General features: G+C 34.7%; 1 protein-coding gene, 1 long non-coding RNA gene and 1 pseudogene across 3 annotated transcripts; 1 reads left to right on the top strand and 2 right to left on the bottom strand.

Annotated features, from left to right (window-relative positions):
- Positions 1-2199: 2199 nt before the first annotated feature.
- LOC126622129 (uncharacterized) lies at positions 2200-3031 on the top strand. The gene has a single exon (XM_050290785.1). The coding sequence runs from the start codon at positions 2338-2340 to the stop codon at positions 2764-2766; it is 429 nt and encodes a 142-aa protein (XP_050146742.1). The 5' UTR covers positions 2200-2337; the 3' UTR covers positions 2767-3031.
- An 8827-nt stretch (positions 3032-11858) lies between these two features.
- LOC126622922 (exonuclease 1-like) lies at positions 11859-15598 on the bottom strand (annotated as a pseudogene).
- An 882-nt stretch (positions 15599-16480) lies between these two features.
- On the bottom strand, positions 16481-18757 carry LOC126622130 (uncharacterized). Of its 2 annotated transcripts, XR_007623342.1 has the most exons (3): positions 18377-18725; positions 18179-18283; positions 16481-17310 (listed from the first exon to the last, which is right to left on the bottom strand). It is a non-coding gene; the product is annotated as an uncharacterized LOC126622130 (long non-coding RNA). The 2 variants fall into 2 exon arrangements; XR_007623341.1 differs by lacking the exon at positions 16481-17310 and having other exon boundaries at positions 17951-18283; positions 18377-18757.
- Positions 18758-19948: the final 1191 nt, after the last annotated feature.

Genomic DNA, 19948 nt, shown 5'->3' with positions numbered 1-19948 from the left:
TGTTTTTGTACCACATTTTCATATAATCTTAGGTGACATTTGATGTAGATAGCCACATCATTTGAATTAATCAGATTTTTAAATTTAGTTCATTATTTAATAAACTAATGATTAAGAAAAACTAGTTAATTAAATGATGATTGTGATATACGAGGAGTTTTTCTCCTTCATTTCCTTGGGTTTTGCAATTTTTTCAAATGATGTGGCTGTCCACACAGATGCCACTTAAGGTGGTATAGATGTGGTATAAAAACATGGTATGAATAACATTACCCAAAAAAAATTTGAACGTGTCACAAAGCATTGACATCATTACACACCCCTTGAAAGATGCGATGAAGCCAAATGAGAGATATTTTAGTGTGCTCGTAACACGAGCAAAACACCACGTCATTAGGGAGTAGTGTTTTTTTTTTCTTTTTTCAAGTGTCACTTCAGTTGTGCAATAATATATGATGTTCCTCCTCATATTCTCGATATACTAAAAAATCTTTCAAAGCCAAATAATCATTATGCATTTACTGTTTTTATTCAACAGAAAGTAAAAATTAAGCCAGTATTAATAGGTGTGTCTCAAAAATTCAACATAAACCCATTCCTTATATAAATTGATATATTTTGGATTTTACAGTACCAATTGTCAATTGACCATGCGTGCACTGTTGCCCAAGCACCCTGCATCCGTATTTGAAACAAACGGGTGCAAATTTAAATACAAAAAAAACTCAAATTTTGACCAAAAGGGAAGGTAGAAAACGGAACCCAATGAAATCCCCCCAAAGCTGAGCCACCGCAACCAAAAACACACCAAGTCAATGTGCAGTTAATTAGCTAAGAAAAAGAGAAGAGCCGTGAGGTAATAGAAAGAGAGACGAAGTTAGAAAGGCTACAACAATAATTAAACTAAGACTACAATTGAGTGGTACTTCTAGTCACTTGTAAGTAAGATATTTTAGATTTGAGTCTTGTGAATGATAAGGTCGATACCAGTTTATTTCCCTACCCCTTAGTCTTGTAACCAAAAACGGCCACACTATAATATTGGTTTTTGGAATTTGGACAAAGTTCGACTTCAGTTCTTATAACATACTTTTAGTGTTACAATTGAGAAACATTACATCTCTAAGAGGCCAATATATCACCTTCACATATGTTACCATCGTACTAAATTCTGTTGAAGATAAACATATAAACTAAACTATTGTTCTTAAATAGAAAAAATACGTGACATAGGACTTGTTGGATGTCTAGAAGAGGAATTGACTGGGTAACTCGTAATATGCAGGGTAAATTAAAGGTGGATGTGAATATTTTTAAGATTGAGAGGATGACGAGGAGATTTAGAGACAAGAAATAAACTTATTTTTCTCATTTTACTATTTTGTGGTGAATTTTAATGGATAAAATTTATTTAATGAGTAATTCATCTTTTACTTTCATTTTCACTATTTTTTATTTCTATCTTCAACATACTATAGGTATAATGGGATATTCATTTCAATTCAATCTTTGATACCCAACAAGGACTAAAACTACATGACTTCAATTCAATTGTTGTCATTGTTCTTATTTAATGAATATTTTTCACTAAATGACTAAAATGATTGATGGTGGACAAACTCAGATATCACTCCCATCGATTTCAAATCTCAAAGACTAAAGTGATGAGTTATGCCAACTAAGATACCATTTTGGCTATAAAACTGAAAATATATGACTCTTTAAAAATAATCAAATTATAAACTTGGATTACATTGATTGGTTGGGACAATGTATTTGCTCCCGAGCACCAAAGTTCGAATCTGTTTTCTCATAAATTAGAGTAGCTTAGAGCATTATCCAGTCACTAAAAAGCTTCCGTGTTTTGGACTACTGATATTTCCGATATTATCGATATTTTATACCTCGTGGGACAATGTATTTGCTCCTGAGCACCAAAGTTCAAATGTGTTTTCTCATATATTAGAGTAGCTTAGAGCATTATCCAGTCAAAAAAAAAAAACTTGAAATCGTCATCCAATCCAAAATCATTATTCGGATTTTTTATTAAATAAAAAAAATTAATGGAGAGGGATTTAATTTGAATTAAAAAAAAGGGTGGCGGGGACCGCACTCAATGCCCTTCCCTTAAACAGTGACGCCATCTGACAACACAAATTAACAATCAAAGTGTACTCTCTACGATTAGATTCCCCCATTCATTTCTTTCTCTTCCTCCTCTTCCTCTCTCTATATAAACCCTACGAAATCCAAGCTTCTCATAAACCCAACTTCCATTTATATTTCGTTGCAATCAAATTCTCCAATATTGTTAATCCTCCTTTCAGCTCTAGCTCTATGAATCTAGCCATGGCCGACTACGAGTTTCAAGAATCTGAGGTCATCTTCTCCACGGATAATCTCGACTTCGAGACCTGCTTGGATTTCCGGCGTCACCATCAAAACGACAAGTCGAATTTCTCGAAGAAGAAGAAAATGGGGAAGATTAACAACACCGACGGCAACAATAATATTATCAAGTCTGTGCCGGTGAAAATCCCCAACAACATGTTCAGCGGCTCCGAGGACGACAGCGACGGAGACTACTACAAGGAGGAGGAGTGGGACGGGGGAGAAATGGTGCCGCCGCATCTGATTGTGCGCCGGCGTATTGCCGGGAAGATGGCGTTCTCCGTGTGCACAGGCAACGGGCGGACGCTTAAAGGAAGGGATTTGAGTCGAGTCCGGAATTCGATTCTCAGAATGACTGGTTTCTTGGAAGCTTAGAATTAACTGTTATTATTTATTTGTATTTTTATTTAGATGCGAAAAATACAAAGGAAAAAAAAAATGAGGGAGAGCAAATTGAAATTGTTTCTTCCCCTGTCAATTACTGTTAATTTGTTGGGTCCTTTCAATTAACTTTTTTTTTGTTCATTTTCTTTAGTCCATATTGGTTAGGTCCATTGGTTTACACAGTGTGCCCGCTTCTTTAAATCCTAATTTGAATTTTGCTATGGACAAATTATGGGAGGTGATTTCGTTTCTTTTAGTCTTTCACATGCATTTCTTTATTTCTAGTAGTCATATTGATTAAATCAAATGGACAATAAACATTATTAAATAAGGAGTGCATTTTTGCTCACCACCATTTAGTGTGGTGTATGCTCACCACCCTATTTATCACCGTTAGATGAGTTTGAATTTTGAGATTTGTGCCTATCCACTACACGAATCTTGAAATTTAAACTCATCTAACTGTGATAAATAGGATGGTGAGTATACACCACACGGTGAGCAAAAATGCTCCCATTAAATAAGAGTGGGTGTTTCTCATTTTCCATAGAGTATCCATCAACAAAAAATTCTGTTATTGTTATGATGAGTTCTGGGTTTGTTCTTTCCTAATTAGTTTGGTATTTACCTTCTTTTTTTTTATTTGGAAATGTGATTAAATTTGAGTATTTATTGGCATTCTAACGAACAAAAGTCTTATAAACTCGTATGACTAACACTGTATGCGACAAATTCCGGCAGCTGAAAGGTATGTGATCATATTCTAAAGCGTGTGCTAATATTCGAAACAGTTAAACAATACTGTGAAATGGTCGAGTTTATACAATATTCACGAGGAATAATCAACCTTCTTCCTCATGTCGCACTGTAGACTTGAGACCGCCGAACAATTTCTTACACCATAGTCATAATGGACCCGGAACCCCTCTGATCTCTTAGTGGTTCCGTCGTGTGTGATTTCCATCTACAATAATCGTTTGTATAAAAAAAATAAGGAATTTTAACGAAAAGTTTCCAGTAATATTCACTTTAATGAAAAACCACATTTTTACACTAAAAAATCAATTCTGGTACTATTCATTTTACCATTTATTTTGTCATTGTCGTTAAAACTCAAAATTTTCAAACTATTTTCATTAGTTTTCCTTGAAAAAAAAAATGTGGAGAGAGTGATTGACTTACTCCCATCCTATAATTTGTTAACACAATTGACTAATTAAAATACATATTATAAAAGCGCACTACAAAGGTTAAAGTCAGTCATTGCCTTCACAATGAAAATAACACCATGACTTGAACACGTGTTATCTAGTCACAAAAGTGGATATATGTATAGAATAGATGGAAAGAGGGATTTTTCCTACCAATAACAAGAAGTCATAGTCGTTGCATTTTAGTAGATAAAAAAAACAAAAGTAAAAAACCGGGCGTGGGGGTGGGGAAGGTGGTTATTTATATATTTATTTTTATTTTTTAGATTTTTTTTTAATTTTTAACCGTTGTAATAAATAAATTAAAAAATATTAATAAACAAAAATTAATAAGAATGTATAAAAAATGAAAAAGAGAATGTGAATAGTACTATTCAAAAACAAAAGACGTGGCCCTTAAATCACATTATTATTCACATAATCCATCAAAAAAATTTCTCTTCTACTTTTTCATTCACATTGGTAATTTTGATGGGACCGGCATTCATTATTTAATAATATATAATTAGAAAAATAAATTATCATGTACAACTGTTAGATGATAAAGCTATTTAGTAAATGTATTAAGTACACAAATTATCTTGTAAATTTATTCTCAACAGGTAATATTTTCAGACCCTTTCACATTGTTCACATGCATATACCGTAATTCTTTTACTACTTAATAATCCAATTTGTATTTATTTAACTTTTCTCACATAGTGGAGCTTCTGATCATGATCATGTGAGTGAAGCCACTTTTAAGAATCAATTGTAGTACCACTTTTTTTGGGGGGGGGGGGCAGTGGCCCCCCTGGTTCGGCCAAGTTCCACAAAACCTAAAAAATCTAACATAAAAATAGTGCAGCACCCCCACCATGGTCATCACAGTGTTTGTTCTCAGCTTGTTCCCCACCTATAGGACCCTGCAGTCCATACCTCTAAAGAATGTACCTGGTTTTTCTGCCCTTCCACTTCCTACACACTTTCATCCCTTCTTATTTGTACGGTCACGATTAAGTTATGTTAACATTTTATATTACTATTGCTTTGTGTCTTATTATCTGTATAAAAAAATCAATATAAAATGTTGACGTGTTTTAACCGTGACCGTACAAAATCTGGGGGAAGAGAGTGTATGGGAAATGGGATGGCAGAGAAGCCGGATCCCTAAAGAACAACATCCCACAGTGTTGTTTTATTATTTGGTCGCTATCATATTAAAATGATTATTTTCTATCACACTACTTCTTCACTACGAGTCTCAACGATCTAATATGCATAGAGTAACAATTTTCGCTCTCTCAATTTTAAAACTTCAAATTAATTATCTTATAGCTTTTTATTAAGAATACAATAAGAGTACATATATCCAATAATATTTGTGTGTTGTTATTTCTCTATGAAAAAAAAGAGAAGTGTTAAGATGTCGTGTAAACTGATCATAAACTCTCTGTTATATGGATTGCAAAAACATGAATGAGCATTATCAATTCACGTCTCCTGCCCGACTTGTGTTAATTAGCAATATCTAACTAACAGTGTGACAATTGCTATATAATATTGAATGGTACTATTTGTATAGTGTTTATTTTTTAATCGAAATAAGAAGAGGGTTAAGATAAGTTGCTTGAATTGATTCAAAGCTCTCTAGCATATGGATTGCAAAAACATGAATAATCCAATTATAGTTAACTAGAGTCTCAAAGATCTGAGATAGGGTAACGATTTTTGCACTCTCAGTTTAGTTTCTAACATCTCAAATTAACTATTTTTATGCTCATATTAAGAGTACCATAAGAGAGTGTGACAAATTACTATATATATCGAATAGTATTTGTATATTGTTACTTCTTAATGAATAAAATAAAAATGACCGTTAAAATGTTGTGTAAACCAATTTTTAACTCTCTTGTATATGAATTGCAAAAACATAAATGATCGTTACCAACTTGGTTCTCATGCGCGACTTAGGTTAATATGGTTGCCAAATAAACAAAAGATAGCATACGTTATTCACAAGTGGCATTCACTTTACAATTGTGTGATCTCATTTAAAAAGAAACAGAGGAACGACCCCGTGGCCAAGTTTGCATCTTTAAAATCAGAGACATGTGTATGGTTGTGATCCTCAGGTCAGAAAAAACCAGACAGTGTCAACTCATGAACCAATGACGTAGATCACATCAAAGTCACCAATTCTGAAAACCGAATAAAAAACACCAGATATCGTAAATATTTAAAATAAGATACGCCACGTTGTATTTAATTATTACTCATACGGCTGTCGGAGCTTGCTTTTCCAATGAAGAAAACTATATTATGTGTGGAGTTCGTTGCGTGTGGATTTTGTTCCTTCAAGCGTCATGGCTTCCAAACTTCGAAAACCGACAAATTTCATTAGAGTCGAGAATAAGGAATTTTAGATTTAAAAACAGGGTGATGCTATTCGAACATGTCATTTATCTTTTCCACATTTTTTTTAATTTTTTATCATCAAATCGAAGCGATCGGAGAATATCAAATAATATAAATTAATAAGAAATTTGTAAAAAACAAAAAAGTATGTAGATAATCCAGGACCACCCAAAGTTCTAAAAATATACACTTAAAGGTCTTTCGAGGATACTCTGAATGTTTTTTACGATCCCTTTGTACCAACTAACTGTTTGATGTAATATGTGTCAAACATATCTTGATAGGTTGCATGGACAATACTCAACAAATTATCTCGAAATCACTCCTCAAGTGTTCAACATAATATCTCAATAAATAGGTCACGACTCACGAGCATGGTGAAATTTCCCATAGTTTCTCCATGCCCAAAATAGATGAATAACCGTGACTCGTTACCAATTGTCTCCTTTTTCAGGAAGAAAAATATCTCAATAATAAACTGAATTTTTTGTGTGCTTCTTGCATTATGTCTCTTTATATATAAATTTGAGACCTTTAACATTAGGACCACCCAATATTCAAATCTCGAATCCTCTAATGTAGGTAACAGTAACACCATGTGTAATGAAAATAGTAAGCTGAAAAAGTTCAGCAAATTGGGCAGATGCTCGCATCTTTCATGTGGAAAAAAAATAAGTCAAAAAATTGAAGTTTCTCGATGACTTGAATACTTAATCAAATCCTGCAAGTATCTGTATATCTATTATTATTATCTATATATAAAACCAGAGGCAGTGAACAGTGGAATTTGAATTCACCGGCTTCGACAAAAATAACTGGACCAAAATGCCCCTCAACCAAAAAAATTCAAAACCAACCTAAAATAATATATCAAATCATGCAAGGGTAATTTGGTAATTTGATTATCATAAAATATAATATAAATATAAGCGGGAAGAGAGAAAAGAATAAAAAGATGAAAGGTAAGAGAGAAAAAAATAAACATATGACAAAGTTGATGGTGCCCATGTGATGGAGGAAGAAAAATATAATAAAAAATAAGAAATCATGAATGTTGTGTTCAAAACATCTTAAGAGGCGCGTAGCGCTGTTGATAAAAAAATAAAATAACGAAATAAAAAAATATTGAAGCAATTCACGCATATAAATACATTTAAAATGTAGACGTCGCGCGTAGCGCATTGTGATTCAAAAAATGCCTTTTGCATGTAGTTATTTACTAAATATTATTTCTCCAATTTTAAACACTTAAGAAGTGCGTAGTGCCGGTTATTAAAAAGTTTCTTGCACGTGCATAATAATATGATTCAATGAGTTGTCAAATGATCATTTTTTTTAACAAACGATGTTATCTACACTAAAGGGAGGGAGTGACCTTAGCCTCACAATGGGCTAGCAATCAGTTGTTTATTAAATATTATTTTTCTAATCTTAATGTAAATTCAATAAAATGTTGATGGAAATTGAAAAACTGCTTTTATTAATATGGATTCAGCTGTTTTGATTAGTTAAAAGACCACTTTTATTAAATGTATTTATTATTCATTTCCATCTACATTAATAAATACATTTAAAACATGTAAATCGCGCGTAGTACGTCGTGATTCAAAAAATGCATTATGCACGCGCGTGCATAGAGGCTAATTATATATAAAGAGAGAAGAAAATATGAATAGTGTTTTGGTGTCACCAAGCTTCAACAAAAAAAATGGACAAAAATGCCTTCAAAACAAAAAACTTTAAAGGCTTCTCAAAATAATGCATTAAATAAGGTAGGGGCATTTTCGTCATTTAAATAGTATTTTTTAATAATTAATTTTTTTTTGTGCTTGTGTGTTTTATTTTTTTATTTTTTTATTTTTATAATTAGTATCTCACAATAGGTTAGTAATAATGTGATTCAATTTATCTATTTTTAAACACGTTCAAAAAGTCTTAATGTAACATCTCACATCGCCCAGGGGTGAGGATCCTGTAAGCCTTATATGTATATTCCCATCTCCACCTAGCATGAAACCTTTTGGAAGCTCACTAGCTTCGGAGTTCATCAGAACTCTAAAGTTAAGCGAGTTTGCGCGATAGCAATCCTAGGATGGGCGACCCACTGAGAAGTTCTCGTGTGAGTTCCCAGAAATAAAACCGTGAGGGTGTGGTTGAGGCCCAAAGCGAACAATATCATGGTACGGTAGAGTCGAGCTCAGGATTGTAACATCCCACATCGTCCAGGGATGTGGATCATGTAAGCTATATATGTATATTCCCATCTCTACCTAGCATGTGGATCATGTAAGCTATATATGTATATTCCCATCTCTACCTAGCACGATGCCTTTTGGGAGCTCACTAGCTTTGGAGTTCATTGGAACTCCGAAGTTAAGCGAGTTTAAGCAAGAGCAATCCCAAGATGGGTGACCTACTGGGAAGTTCTCGTGTGAGTTCCCATAAATAAAACCGTGAAGGCGTGGTTGGGGCCCAAAGCGGACAATATCGTGCTATGGTGGAGTCGAGGTCGGGATGTGGTGGGGGCCCAGGCCGGGATGTGACACTTAAGATGCATGTAATGCCGGTTATAAAAAATGTCATTTGCATGCAGATAATAGTGTAATTAAATTAGTTGTCAAGTGTTTGTTTTTTTTACACATTCAAAGCATCTTAAGAGGCGTGTAATGCCGGTTATAAAAAAGATTATTCGCACACGGATAATAATGTGATTAAATTAGTTGTCAAATGATTGTTTTTTTTTTAACAAATGATATTATCTACACTAAGGGGAGGGGGTGGGCTTAGCCTCACAATGGGCTAGCAATAATGTGATTCAATCAGTTGTTTATTAAATATTATTTTATCTATTTTAAACACGTTCAAAACATCTTAAGAGGCGTGTAATGCCAGTTATAAAAAAGGTCATTCGCACGTGAATAATAATGTGATTAAATTAGTTGTCAAATGATTGTGTTTTTTGTTTAACAAACGATATTATCTACGCTAAGAGGGAGGAAGTGGGTTTAGCCTCACAATGGGATAAAAATAATGTGATTCAATCAGTTGTTTATTAAATATTATTTTATCTATTTTAAACACGTTCAAAACATCTTAAGATGCGTGCAATGCCGCTTATAAAAATAGTATTTTGCACGTGGATAATAATGTGATTAAATTAGTTGTCAAATGATTGTTTTTTTTTTTAACAAACGATATTATCTACACTAAGGAGGAGGGGAGTGGGCTTAGCCTCACAATGTGCTAGAAATAATGTGATTCAATCAATTGTTTATTAAATGACAGTTATAAAAAGGTCTTTCGCACGCGGAAAATAATGTGATTAAATTAGTTGTCAAATGAATTTTTTTTTAATAAACGATATTATCTACACTAATGGGGGAGGGTGTGGGCTTAGCCTCATAATGGGCTAGCAATAATGTGATTCAATCAATTATTTATTAAATATTATTTTCTCTATTCTTAATGTAAATTCTATAAAGATCGATTTTATTATTTGAATTCAGCTGCTTTAATTGGTTTATGAGGGGTTTTTTCTAGCATGATCTAAGATTATTCATTTACTTCAAATATTTGACTTTCCTTTTGTCAATTTACGCATACAAATACATTTAAAACGTGTAAATTGCGCTTAGCGCGCCGTGATTCAAAAAATACATTCTGCATGCGCATGAGCATGTGCATGAATGCTAGTTAATTAATTAAAGGATATGTTTTGATAATTTGAACAAAATGAGTGGTTGTTGGGAAGCGAATGAATTTTTGGCATAAAATTATAGAGAAGCATCTTTCTTTTATCTTTTAAAGTTGTCAAACTTTAGTTAGGTAGGAACTCTAAAATTAAATTGAATTAATCAGAAGATTTGATGGCAACATATCATAATTCATAAGCATTATTTTATGAGACCTGAATTTAAAATATAACAGAAGTTGTTTTCGTGCATTTGTCCAAATGGGAGCACAAAGGTGCTAAATGCTAATATAGTAACTCAACAATGACTGATTCGCACACACAAAAAACAAACCACTAAGATTCTGTTTTTGAAAACGAGAAAATCGTTATGACTCACTCTTAATGTTATCTGTGTAAAATTTTTAGTTAATTTTCGATATATATAATCACCTACAAACCACATATACGAACCCATTGAGTCAGTAGTGGGAAAGTCATGTGGCGCAAGGAGATACGGCCGCATCTTCAGTCGCAAAAAATCGACACTAAAATTGAGGGACCGCGCCCTCTGGTTATGAGCCTGGGTGGCGCTACTGCTGCAAGTTTTTGTTTTTTTTTTAATACCCAGGCCAAACAACGTTGTTTTACATATGGGATAAAAAAAAATTAATTTGACTTAATAAAAAATAACAGGAGAATTTCTGACAACCAACGACAAAGGCGAAAGAATTCCTCTTTGCTTATAAGTGAGAGGTCTTAAGTGCGATTATTACCAAATGCAAATTTGAACCATATTATTGTTAGCTCATTATGAAGCTAAGCTTACTCTCCTTCCATTAATGTAGATAATATTGTTTTTGTTAAAAAAAAAATAAAAAATCTAGTTGCACATGCAGTCACCTTGTGTAGATATTAATATTTAACACAAAACTTTATCTCTTACTTATATGATAATTGTGATTGTGACCATTTTGATCTTATTCAAAGGAGTAATAAAATGAAGAACGTATTTATTTGGAGTTTCCCTTAAAAATTGGATTAACTACAATTTACAGTTTTCATATTTATAGTGATTTGCAGTTTTAAATTTCTTATATTGCGCCATAAGATATTGAAAGTGTAATAATTTTGTCTTCGACCTAATTAATTGTACGATAATTTGTTAAATTGGTGACATTGTGAGTTTGAAATCCTTAGATGTGCTCACATGTAAACTATATTTGCACTGCATTGACAAAAAAAAACTCTTTCATTTAATGGATTAATAAACTTTTAAAATTCAATTATTACGAGGATTTAACCAAAACCGAAGAGTGATTGGCATTAGAAATGTGGTTTTTTTGACGACTAGTTGGAAAAAAAGTATTTCCATTAGAAGAATTTCCGACGACCAACGACAAACTTTATCTCTTGGAAAAAAGTTTTCCGATGGCAGAATACTTTTCCAACAACATTTGACCCTCACTAATAACGTTTCCTTTGTAGTGAATGAGCATATTATCTGATATTTTCATGACAAGAAACCTCGCTGACCACAATTTTACCTTTTTAAATTTCACCCCTCCTCAACAATTGGCTTCAGGGCTGGAAACCGATTCAAACTATGGACGTCGGAATTTACAGCTCTTTCACGCTATCATTAATCAATAGTATTTCTTCGTTTAACAGAAAAATCTTACATCCTTATATTTTTCCATTTCCATTTCCAAAGTGTGGAAGAAAAAGGCCTAAACGGAACTTCCAGATATAATCAGAAGTCTTTGATTATAGTGATAGCTAGGTGCCTTTTCAGTTGCACAAGGTACTTAATTTGCCTGCCTTAATCTTATCCTTTTGAAATAGGGTTCGTGTTGCTATCAGCTAAAAGAAGAAAAGATAAATCTGCTAATGGTCAACTATATATACACTCAGATATAGGAAAGCGACATCCTAGATACACACACACACACAGACAGAGGATTTACGTGCTGTCAACAATTGTAGTCCCCAAGTTCTGAATTTCAAAATAAATGGATCACATGGATGCTCACAGCCTCACTGTTTTGCTTTAAACCGGTCTAAAACAGCGCTTGCGAGATGCTGGGAAAGTTTTTCGATTACTTGGTACGTATTCAAATTTGCTAAAGTCATCATCAACAGTTGGTCTGCAATACAAAGATCAAGTCCATGTTAGCTGTAGAAAGGCATTGAACTTTAAAATTAAGTCGTCCATACACAATACAGGCATTACCTATTGGTACCGTTGTTTTGGACATCTTTCAGAGGAGCACGAAGACCACTTGCATGAGAACTAGACGAGGAAAATATAAATGATGATATAACTGATACATATCTTTCCATTGATTTCTTCGCTATATCTGAATAACGGCCTAAAAGGGAAATATTGGATCCGAATTTTCCTTCTTTATTTGTGTCTGTAATTGTTTTGTTCAGGCTAGATGCATAGGAACCTACATTGAAGAAACAAAACAAAATATTTGCTCAGATGAAAGATTCAATACGATATAAGATAAGAAGCTTGGCATTAGCATGGATCAGTAAGTGAACAAGAGTCCTCTACTATTTTTTCTGAGTTTCGAGTAACACTTACCATCATCTGGAAGGGATGCACTGATACACAGTTGTTTTAGTTTCACATTTTCCTGAAGTAGTTAAACATTAGTGTTATACGAAAAACAGTCACAGACACTAACGTTATAAGCATAAAATCAAAAGAGAGAGGAAAACGCCTACCATTTGAACGTTGTCATGTGGGGAGGTTGTCCTTTTCGCAACTTTGCCTTTAAAATAGCTATTCTCAAACTAAGCACTCTCAGGAACTGCATCCTCGTGCATAACAATAGCAAGATCATCCTTTAGCAATTGCTTTTCTTGTTTTTCTTCCGGATTGTGTTTATTGATTGACTTATCCTTGAAATGAGAACTTACAATAACCTTTCTGTGCTCCGTTCTTGTCTTACCACCTTCAACTGTGTCTGGGGCATTGTTACATTCACGCTCCGTATGCAGCGTTAGACAAGGCTTATGAATAGAATATGTCTGGATTGTTGCAACAATGTATTTTCTGGACTTCGTCTCATGCAAACCATGTCTTTCAATGTCAGGAACATAAATTCAAGTGAGTTGCAACTATTAGTAACCAGAAAACTAAAACTGGATCCATGAAGTTATCAAGGGGAAACTATATCATTACCATGATTTTGAGATTCTAATAAATCAGGGACATCAGTGTCGAGGTCATCTTATACCTAGAGAAGACAGAGATAATTTATAAAGTGTAACGACAGTTGATTAATAAGTGATGTTCGATTAAAATTTATCATATCACACACATTCATGAAACTCACTGACCACTAGGAGGTTCAATTCCCATGTTGTCAGAGTTACCAAGGGATAGCTTTGAGCAGTTTGTTTTACACGGAACATCATCCGCAGAGGAATTTTCACTGGGACTGAAAGAAGAATCATCAACTGGACTTGGAGAATCAGGTGAGTTCCGCGGAGCCTGAATTTTGTCTTTGCTTCAAGAGAGGCAAAGCCTTAAGTTGTCCAAGAAAAACTACAGAACTTGAGCTCAAGCACAATATAAGCTACAAAAATGCAATACTGTGAACATTATTTTATACTGATTTTTTAGCACAATATGCTGAATTAAAACCTAGGTAATGTAATCAAGCTTAAGAAAAAGGGGATTCAAAGGATACAAAAATATTTTGTCAGGAGGGTATTCTGCACAGGCAAATCTTTCCTTTTATTTGTCCTTCCAAGATTGACATTTTAGGTTGGTAAGTTCTGTCGGCACTAACGTTCTCTTCCTGTTCATGCCAAGAGGAAAGAAGAAAATTTACTTTAGTCTCAGACTAAACTAACACGCTCCCAGACATATGTAAACAGAATTGAAGAAAATCAATCGGACAAAATTAATCCTTATGGAAATCGCACAGGGGATACCTAGAATTTCATTTAGGTAAATGGATCGATATCACCTTCTGCTATACCTTTAGCTATATGTTGTGGTACAGATGTATCTCAGGTTAAGCCACAATTTATGTATTGAAAAGAATAGGAGGAGCAAGGAAGTAACGAAACAATAAAAGAACGTAATGAGATGGTTAACTGAGATTAACAATATAAAGGATATGGTCCTAAGAAGTCGAAATCATCCACAACATCATCAGACATCAGATAAATACACAATATCTTGAGAAACGGAACCATGAACCCGTTGATGCTGGAACGTCAATATTGCTTTCTTGAATGATTCTTCAAATAGGGGAGGAACTGAAGCAGTACTGTACTTCGTGTGCTTAATTACCTGAAATCGGACAGTCATGAGTCAGCAGTTACTTCACAACAAAATTATTCAAATGATGTCGGTCTGTTTTCCAAAATTTATAGAATGCATGAATAATAAACTTCACCTTGTCCTAACTTGTGAACTTTTTGATGAGGATGTGAGCTCTTTTTCAGTCCCATTCCAGGCAACGACTTTAAATAGTCACAACCACTCAGACGACACATCACCAGAAGCATCTGTTTTGTGAATCCAGAAAAAGTCGAGTCCTTATTCCGATGTAGCATGGAATATTGAAACTCAACACCTTGCCCAAATTTGTCCATTTTAAAGATAATCTGGATTACAGAAAGAATTATCATATCACACAGATAGAAGTTTCTAACAGTAAAGAAAGAAGTGGTCTGTGCTATACAGATAACTAACCCTGGGTCAGCCGAATGGTATAAGATCTGAATCCTCAGTGATAACTGCTGACCTACCTGCTTGCTGACAGCCAAGAACGTCATTTGAGCATCTGCCTCGTAAGGAGCCACCACATGACATGCATTCTCTTGCTTGATCAAGGAGCAACAATGTCAACAAGAGAGGAGACAAAATTCTTAGAACTAAGGATAAAGTTAAATCCATATGAAGATTTGATACTGTAAAGAGATAGTGATCTTTAACCCAAAAATACCTACTTTTTCACCTGGATTAGTTCACGTGCAATTAAAGGTGAAATGTCAACATGCAGCTTTTGTGAAGCCAAGAGTAGGCATCCACTGCCACCCAAGTGCCCTCCAAGTCCTTAATGTGGATTGGCGCCGTTATCTATCTCAACAGCGGCTGAAGCCCTTGAATCCCCATCTTCTCCCTTCTCAATGTCGCAGGCTAGCTATGAGTTTTGTTCAAATGACTTCATCTACCAATTGGAGAGAGTGTTAGGAGAAAGAACACGGCGAGTACGGGTGGGTTTAAAAAATCGAAAATCGAAAAAAAAACTGGACTGAAAATCGAACCGAGGATGAAAAAACGAAACCAAAACTGTTAAACCAAACCGAACCAAATCTGGTTGGTTCGGTTCGATTTCTAGGGTTCAGAAACCAAACCAAAGTGTTGTCAAAACGACGTCGTTTTATAATTAATTATAAATAAATGCTTTTATTACTAGAAACGGCATCGTTTGTTCTCCTTTCAGTTTGAAAGACTTGCGTTTGTATTGGTAACCCAAAACATTGATCCTTTGTAGCCTTTGGACCCTCTCATTCCCAGTTCCCAACCTCCGCCGCTTCGCACACTCTCTCTCAACTCAATCAGTCTTCATCTTCTTCCTTCCCAGCGACTTGCGATCCATCTCACTCTTAGTTAGTCAGTCTCTCACATCTTGCCGATTTGCAAGTGTCGCTGTCTCACTCTTAGTTTCTCACCCCCGTGACCCGTGACCCACGACTTCTCTCGTCGAGTCTCGACCCACAATACTTCCTTTGCAAGGTTAGTCTCATGGTAATTTTTCTCATGTTCTACATATTTTATTTTCAATTTCATGGGTTCTGCAGCTTTTCAATTTCATGAGTTTTGCGATTTTCTTTTACTTTTAGTGGTTTTTGTTGTTCCTATGATAATAATGCTTACTACTATTGTTGTCAATTAGAAGAATCTGATTGAAATGCTATCATTACCGTATCGACTTTCAATTATCAGTCTTTTGACCACAATGTGTTTGCTTACAATGTTGTCATTCCTGAAGTTTTGATCTAAGATGCATGAATGACGCTATAAGTATAATATAATGAGGAGGTGTTTGACAGATAATGTGACACGCCCCGACCCTGATATTCCCCGAATACCAGGATAGACACGTGCTGGCCGACACCCGAGGGTGACGAAAGCCATTAATTGATACAAAAGCTAAGAATAAGAAATAAATAAGAGTTAGAAATTTAAAATACAATGAATTAAAAATTTAGGAACGTGTTCAGAGTATACAACTAACTAGAGTTCTAAAAGAATTAATATAAAATTTAATGAATAACGGATGGGGGTCCTACACCGAGAAGACTCAAATATGCCAAAGCAAAGACATTGACGTCGGAATTGTATGCCTCGATTCTAAATCCTGAAAGGGGGCGCAAAACAAGGGTGAGTGGACCAAGTTCAAATATATATATATATATATATATATATATATATATATATATAAAATACGAAAACAGTTATGAACATACTAACCCCCAGGTTTATAAATAATGAAAACTACTAGCATAATAAATGATAGGTTTTTTTGAAACTCTAGCATGCCATAAAATATCTCGACAGGTATAACGCGGAAAAACATTATATAAATCATCGCGTGTATCATCTCGTAGACCGTCTCGTAAGCGCGGTGTGCTGCTAGTAAGATCACTGAATAAATATAACTTCCGACCCAATGCCTGCTCTGTGGTCTCTACACCCGTAGCTAGAGATTACCAACTCCTAGCCCAATGCCTACTCCGTGTCCCTCAGCCCGTAGCTAGGGATTATTTCTCCTGGCCTAAATGCCAACACCATATCCTCGCCCCATGCGGCATAGTGTCCACTAGGTACGCACAAATAGTTACGCCTCCCATAAATAACCACTTCATAGTATAAAGTCATCCATTGTCTATACTATAAAGAGGGGTTTCTAAAATATGTCCTAGCATCCTATCGTCTTCCATCAGATAGTCTATCAGTTCATGGTTTTTATAGAAAATACGATATATTAAATATAGCTCAATATAGGCTAACAATTAATTTCTCACAAAAAACACGAGACGAAAATCAACATATTTAATAAACATGCTTATCATAAATCAAATCATAAGCTCATAAGGCATGCTATTCATTTATGCAATTAAACTATGAAATCATGTAAATTTTAGAAGTGGTCCACTTACAGTACTTAGCCGCCAAAAACTACGCCACTAGCGAAGACGGAAGCGTCACAATAATTGCCGCTAAGCATATAAAGAGTCCAATAAATAAAACTATATAATAGCAATTGAATTTGGAAAAACGGACATTGGAAACGGATTCAAAACGTCGAATTACCCTAAGAAGGATCCTGGTTAAAAAAAGACCAGAAGGCCTTAAGCCTAAGTGTTTTGGGTTTCTAGATAAAAAAGCTTGGGTTAAAAAGGGTTAGGACCTATTGGATTTTGGGTTTGGATAGGCCTAGGAATAAAAATGGTGGTTTGGGCTTAATCCCAAATCCACACACAACACACATACATGCGTGCACAACACACATGTACATATGCATAGCACACATGCACACTTACACACACACACACACAACATACCACACACATGCACACACACACGGTAACACGCACACACGTGCATACATATACACATACGCACATACACAATCATACATACACACACACAGCACCACACGGCTCGCAAACCTAGAACCCAAGGTCGGGTATTAAGCCCTTAGGACTAAGGAGGAAATTGGGCTTTAAGCCCTTAAATAAAAGGAAAGAGGCCCTAAGGGCCGGGGACCCTTAAAACCCAAAGTAAAAAAATAAAAGAAAACGGGCTGGGCTATAGGGTTTAGTACACGAGCCAAGGCCCCTTAGGTATTTGGGTTTTAAAAAGAAAAGTAACTAAAAATAAAAAGGGAACGGGTTAGGTTTTTGGTGTATTGGGCTGATCCATGCACGGGCCTAAGGCCCGAGGTTGATGGGTGGCCTAAAAGGCCTGCGAAATACCGGAGGGGAAAACCGGAGTTGCTACAGCTCCGGCGAACGGTTTTCTAGCAAACTAGGGTTCCAAACAAACACTAAAATGAAGAGGGAAAAGAGTAGAGTATTTAGGCACCCTCGTTTCGTCGTGGAACTGCCGTGAGCGAACGGAAAGAGCCCTCGAAGTGCTCGGGTCCGCCGGAAGTTGGTGTGCTTGCCTGTGATGTCTCCAATTCCAAACCTTGGTACGAAAAGGGTTAGAACTCATCCATGTCTACCTAAGTTCAAACTAACACAACAAAAAAAGAAGGAAGAAGGGAGATCCGTGACTTACTAGTCAAGGAGCTCGCCGGAAAGCTTTCGGGCTCACGACCTGCTGCGATAGCAGAGAGAGAGAAAGAGACAGTTCAACGATGATGATGATGACGACCTCGAGCCAAGAATGTAGTTGTAGGTGATGCTTGAGTGATCACTGTGCAGGAGAGGAAGAGACAGAGAGAGATGAGGTTGCAGAGGGAGAAAACGAAGAAGAAGGATGAGGTTACGGGGAGAGCAGAGAAATAAAAGGGGTTGGGGTGTTTCATAATGATTGGTTGTTTATAGTGTCGAGATATGAGGGCTCAAGTGGTACATATTTGTTTGTTGATTTGTAGGTTGCATCTAGATGGATTAGTAGCTCATTTAATTGATATTTATCAAAGTGTGGATTTTTCTGTTCTTTTTTGTTGCTTCCCCCGTCCCTAATATCACTTTTGTATCCAAAGAATGCTTGTTACAATCAATTTTGTTCAAATAACTTTTACATATTTGGTTAAAAGTACCATTTGTAGGTTTGATTCTTAAACATAATTTTTGGGGACATTTTCTTGATCACTGACATATTCTTGGTCTTATTATTGTGTTAGTGGATGTCATATTGTTATGTACAGTTTTATGTTATGTAATTGGTGTATGGGAAAGCTTTATGAATCGTGATTTTTTTTGTTCCCTAATTGAATCTTATTATATGTTTTGTATCTTAATTAAACTCAATGAAGTGTAGAAGACTTGAAGTGTGATGTTTATTTTAAATTTGGACTTTTTGAAGACTTAAACTTTGATGTTTATTTTAAGTTTGGCCTTTGGAACACTTGATTGATGATTCTAGTTGAACTTTAAATGTTTATTTTCATTGTCTTTGATTCTAATTGGAATGCTTATATTATGATTATGTTGGAGATATTAAAATTTCATATTTCAATTTTTTTTCATTTTTCAAAAAAAAAAAAAAAAAAAAAAAAAAAAAAAAAACCAAAACAAAAAAAAAAAAAAAAAAACCAAAAAAAAAAAAAAAAAAAAAAAAACCAAACCCAGCCCTAATGGTGGGAAACATTTTGGAATAGGTAACAATAGATAGAGATGCCATCTATTTAATTCACATTTTTTAAATTATACGAATATGACGTAATTATTGATGATATGATTAAATTGTTTAAATATTGATTAACATGTATATTTTTTTATTGGTGACATATACATGATTTGTAAATTTTGTCTAAAAACTTAGTCTACCTAGTATTATCTTCTCATAAATGTTGTGTTTGTCTAAAAACTTAGCCCACCTAGCATTTTTCAATATTACCGGACCACAGAGTAATATAACACATATCATTATACAAATGTAAAGTCACTTAAAAACATGGTTCTAAAAGATGCTAGGCGCTAGTCGGGCGGCGAGCTGGCGCCTAGTGCCTAGGCGGGTTAGGCGGATTTGCATTTTTTAAATAAATTTGTTATATAATATATAAGTGAGTGCATGTTGACACTTAAAAAACCATGCTTGTATATAAAATTTGAAAAATAAAATAAAATGCAAAACATACAAAAATAAATATTTATCATAAAATATGGACATTATATAAACTTT

Source organism: Malus sylvestris, chromosome 5, assembly GCF_916048215.2.
Source record: "Malus sylvestris chromosome 5, drMalSylv7.2, whole genome shotgun sequence".
NCBI lineage: Eukaryota > Viridiplantae > Streptophyta > Magnoliopsida > Rosales > Rosaceae > Malus > Malus sylvestris.
This window is presented reverse-complemented; position numbering and strand designations above follow the sequence as displayed.

Excerpts from the sequence above, each read along its gene's own strand:
- LOC126622129 (XM_050290785.1), top strand. The coding sequence starts at position 2,338 with ATGAATCTAGCCATGGCCGACTACGAGTTTCAAGAATCTGAGGTCATC.